This window comes from Cyprinodon variegatus, unplaced genomic scaffold (genome assembly GCF_000732505.1).
Source record: "Cyprinodon variegatus isolate N-32 unplaced genomic scaffold, C_variegatus-1.0 Scaffold677, whole genome shotgun sequence".
Classification (NCBI taxonomy): Eukaryota; Metazoa; Chordata; class Actinopteri; order Cyprinodontiformes; family Cyprinodontidae; genus Cyprinodon; species Cyprinodon variegatus.
Window position 1 is genome coordinate 217,259 of NW_015151130.1, and position 3,534 is coordinate 220,792.

General features: G+C 39.8%; 1 protein-coding gene across 1 annotated transcript in view; it reads left to right on the top strand.

Moving 5' to 3' along the window:
- Window positions 1-3,534, top strand: part of slc22a15 (solute carrier family 22 member 15) — a 28,529-nt gene that overhangs the window by 14,048 nt on the left and 10,947 nt on the right. The window contains exons 8-10 of the mRNA XM_015394195.1: window positions 823-908; window positions 3,057-3,165; window positions 3,238-3,310. Coding sequence (XP_015249681.1) covers window positions 823-908; window positions 3,057-3,165; window positions 3,238-3,310 — 268 coding nt within the window. The remainder of the gene's footprint in view (window positions 1-822; window positions 909-3,056; window positions 3,166-3,237; window positions 3,311-3,534) is intronic.

A 3,534-nucleotide genomic window follows, 5' to 3' on the forward strand; every position in this document is an offset into this window, starting at 1 on the left:
TTTTTTTTTTTTTTTAAAATCGATTTTTGCCTTCAAGAATCGATGCAGTAGATCACAAAAATTAGAATCACGATGCATCGATTTGACGATTATTTTGCACACCCTTAGCGGTAATGCACCAAAAGTTGTTTGCCAACCGCCATAAAACCCAAGAAGAAGAAGACGAAGAAGGAGGGAATCAAGCAAATCAAAATGGCGGCGCCCGTCACATTCAGAAAGTTATGCTTGATTATTATTACTGTGCTTTGGTGTTATTATTTAAAATGTTACTTACATATTATGATCACACATTTTAAAGGGTGAAATATGAGCTTCTATTGTGGAGGGTTGAGGCTTCATTTACCAAATAAACTTGCTGTAGTTCATTTATAGGTTGGTGGACTTTGAAATCGTGCTTTTTAATAATGAACTAGCATAACTTTGGCCACTTATCAGTATAATTTCCCCCTTTAGACGTACGGATTGTAGATATGATTCCTGTTGCCTCTCTAACAGGAAGCTGTCTATAAGCAGCAGTCTGACCTTCACTCGTCACTCACGCCTTGTTATCAGCAAACATCTAATGTGTTTACAGACATTTACTGACCCTTCAGTTGTTTATAAGTGTTGAAGAGATGAAAACAGGGTGAGCAACAGGAAGTTGGCGCCTCCCAGGAAAAAACGTTTGGTTTTCTAACCGCAGCTTCCTCAGAGATCAGGAAGTAAAGCGGCTCCTGGGCTTCTGCTTTGATGCTAATAAGCTAAGCTGTGATAAAATGAATGAACCTGAATCCCTGCAGCCTCCTGTCTGACCAGCTGCCTGCTCTGTGTGTGTTTGCTCAGGGCTGGGAGGAGGAAGAGCATGGCTACCTTCCTGTGTCTGGCTGGATGCGCCTGCCTCTGCAGCACCTTGATCCCAGAGAACACAGGTGAGCTGCTGCTGCAGAGGATATGATGCAGCCTGCAGAGGTTCACTGAGCAACGACGCCATCCGATCAGCAACCATCCTACTTCCTCTTTACTTCCTGAGTTGCCAGCTTTAAACTTTCTGTTTGTTTCTTAATCACATTATGAACATTTAAGGAACTAACCCCCACAAACCCACCCCACATCAGCTCCTTCACCATTAATGGGAACTAGCCCAGTGACGCGCTCACTGGTTGCCATAGTAACTCAGTACTTTCCCAGCACATGCCCACAGCACCACTCCTCCGCTGATTTTCCGCGCTGTCATTTTAGAAAGACGAAAACCAGCTTCAGTGGAGGTCAAAGGTCAGACACGTCATGTAGGTCAAACCAAAATGGCGTCGCTGCAGAGAATAATTTAAAACCGGTTTTAAAGCAATATCTGAACGACTGATTGAAGCGTTTTCTCTGACCGCCAGAGGAGAACTGGAAGGTTTAAGTTTGGTCACTAATAAATGTAATGAAACAATGATTATAAATAAAGACATAAAATGCAGAGGGTTAAACGTGTTTGCAGCTGCGTCTGCTGACCTGATTGTGTGTTCACGTGTAAACGCGTCTGCGTTAGAGCGGCAGGCATCTAATGATCGAAGAATCTATGAAGGTAGATTTGTTCAATCAATAAAAAAGGTTGCTTCAATCAAAAAATATATTTTCAATTAAAAAATCTTCACTTCAGTGAAAAAAAAACTTCTGTCAATCAAACATGTCTGACCAATAGAGAATCACCCGCCCACTGCGGAACGTTTGTGTCAAAATTATTCAATCAAAAAAATTTGAACTTCAAAACTTTTTGCACTTAAAAAAAAATGTATTCAAATAAAATAATTTGAACTTCAATTTTTTTTTTTTCACTTCCAAAAAACCAAAAAATGTGTTTATAGGGTAATTTTTTTGCATTCGTAGTTTTTTCTTTTCTTTTTTTTTCTTTTTTCTTTTTTATTTTTTTGACTGAAACATTTTTTGGGAATTGAATGATTAAGACACATTATATGGTCCAATCAAAAAACAATGTTAAAAAAAAGTTGCTTTAAAAAAATAAAAGACTGCACTTCTATCAAATAAAACATTTTCAATCAAAGAAAAGCAGAGTTTAAATCTATTTTTTTGAGTCACAAATACATTTTTGCATTCAAACACTTTTTTCTTTAATTGAAGATTTTTTTAATTGAAAAAATATTTTTTGATTGAAGCAACCTTTTATTTGATTTAATAATAAAGAATACTAATTTTTTTAACTTTTATTTTGTAAAGAAATAAAAAGGCGCTGAAAAATGAAGAAAAATAATTTTTATCGATAGCGTATCTCATTTCCTGGGTTCTAGTCAAGAACAGACTTGGGGAGAAAACGAGTCACGTTCTTGTGAATTAAGAAACGGCCATAGTGATGCTCTCTAATTGTGTCAGTCGACCTTTCCCAGGGGCAGAAACGTGACATGTGGAACCAAAGATAGGTTCCTCCTTATTTTTAAGGTTCTTTTTATCCAAACTGCACGAAGCTTCTAATGCAGGCTAACCTCAGCGACTCCCCATTACTAACAGGTTCTTTTGGTTCTATTTGCATGTTTTCTAAGCCATAGCAAGGCTTTGTTGGTGAATTCTATAAAGCCTGGAACACATTTTGAATTGAAAAATCTTCCTGGATGGGAAGTGAAACGTCTTCAAACTTGGAAACAAAGTCCAGAGGATTGTTTTCTAACTTTTTTTCTACTTTTTTGTAATTACTATGACCTGGTTGACTGAGAATCTTCACCAGTATACATGAACCTTAACATTGACTTACTGATAGTTTGAATGAACTCATTTTTAAGTGAACGTTGAAATAATGTAATTAGTTGACCGAGATGGCAGCTACAGTGATCCTTCCTTATTCTGTGACTGCGTCCAACAGGAACTTTAAATGAGAGCGTTTTGTTTTAGGCCTTCCATAGAAACATTAAAGTTAGCTGTCAGTTACTGACCTCTTTAGAAAGCCGATCTCACAGTAAAACTGCAGCTCGTCATGATATTTAAAGCTCAGTTAGTCGCTCAGCGTCGTGCTTTTCTCTGCAGAGTGACTTTATTTTCATAATGAGTGAGAAACGTGAGCCGAGCTGCTGCTCTTCCAACAGGGACTCTGCTGAGCGTCACGTCTTTGGCTCTGCTGGGAAAACTGATGGTCAGCGCGGCGTTCAACATCGCCTACGTCTACACGTCCGAGCTGTACCCCACCGTGATCAGGTGAGCCGGGCATCTCCACGTAGATCCGTTCGGGTCGGAGTTCAGACGTAAACGGAGGTGTTTGTGCCGCAGGAACGCCGGGCTGGGCGTTTGCTCCATGTCCTGCAGAGTCGGAGGAATCCTGGCTCCATTCGTTCCTTCGATGGTGAGTTTCTCATGACCAGGCCACAGAAAAGGTTTGAATTTATGCAAAAAACACGGTGCTGTTGGAGGGAAGGAACTTCCTCCAACGCTCAGTTTGGTTTTCTGTCTTTTTTTAAACTCCGTTTAGCAGAAGGCGTTTCAGGTCACGCTCTGTCAGATCTCTGCTTGTCGAGGCGAACGCAGTTTCTTCACATCTTTATTTACTGATACAAGGGGGGGGGGGGG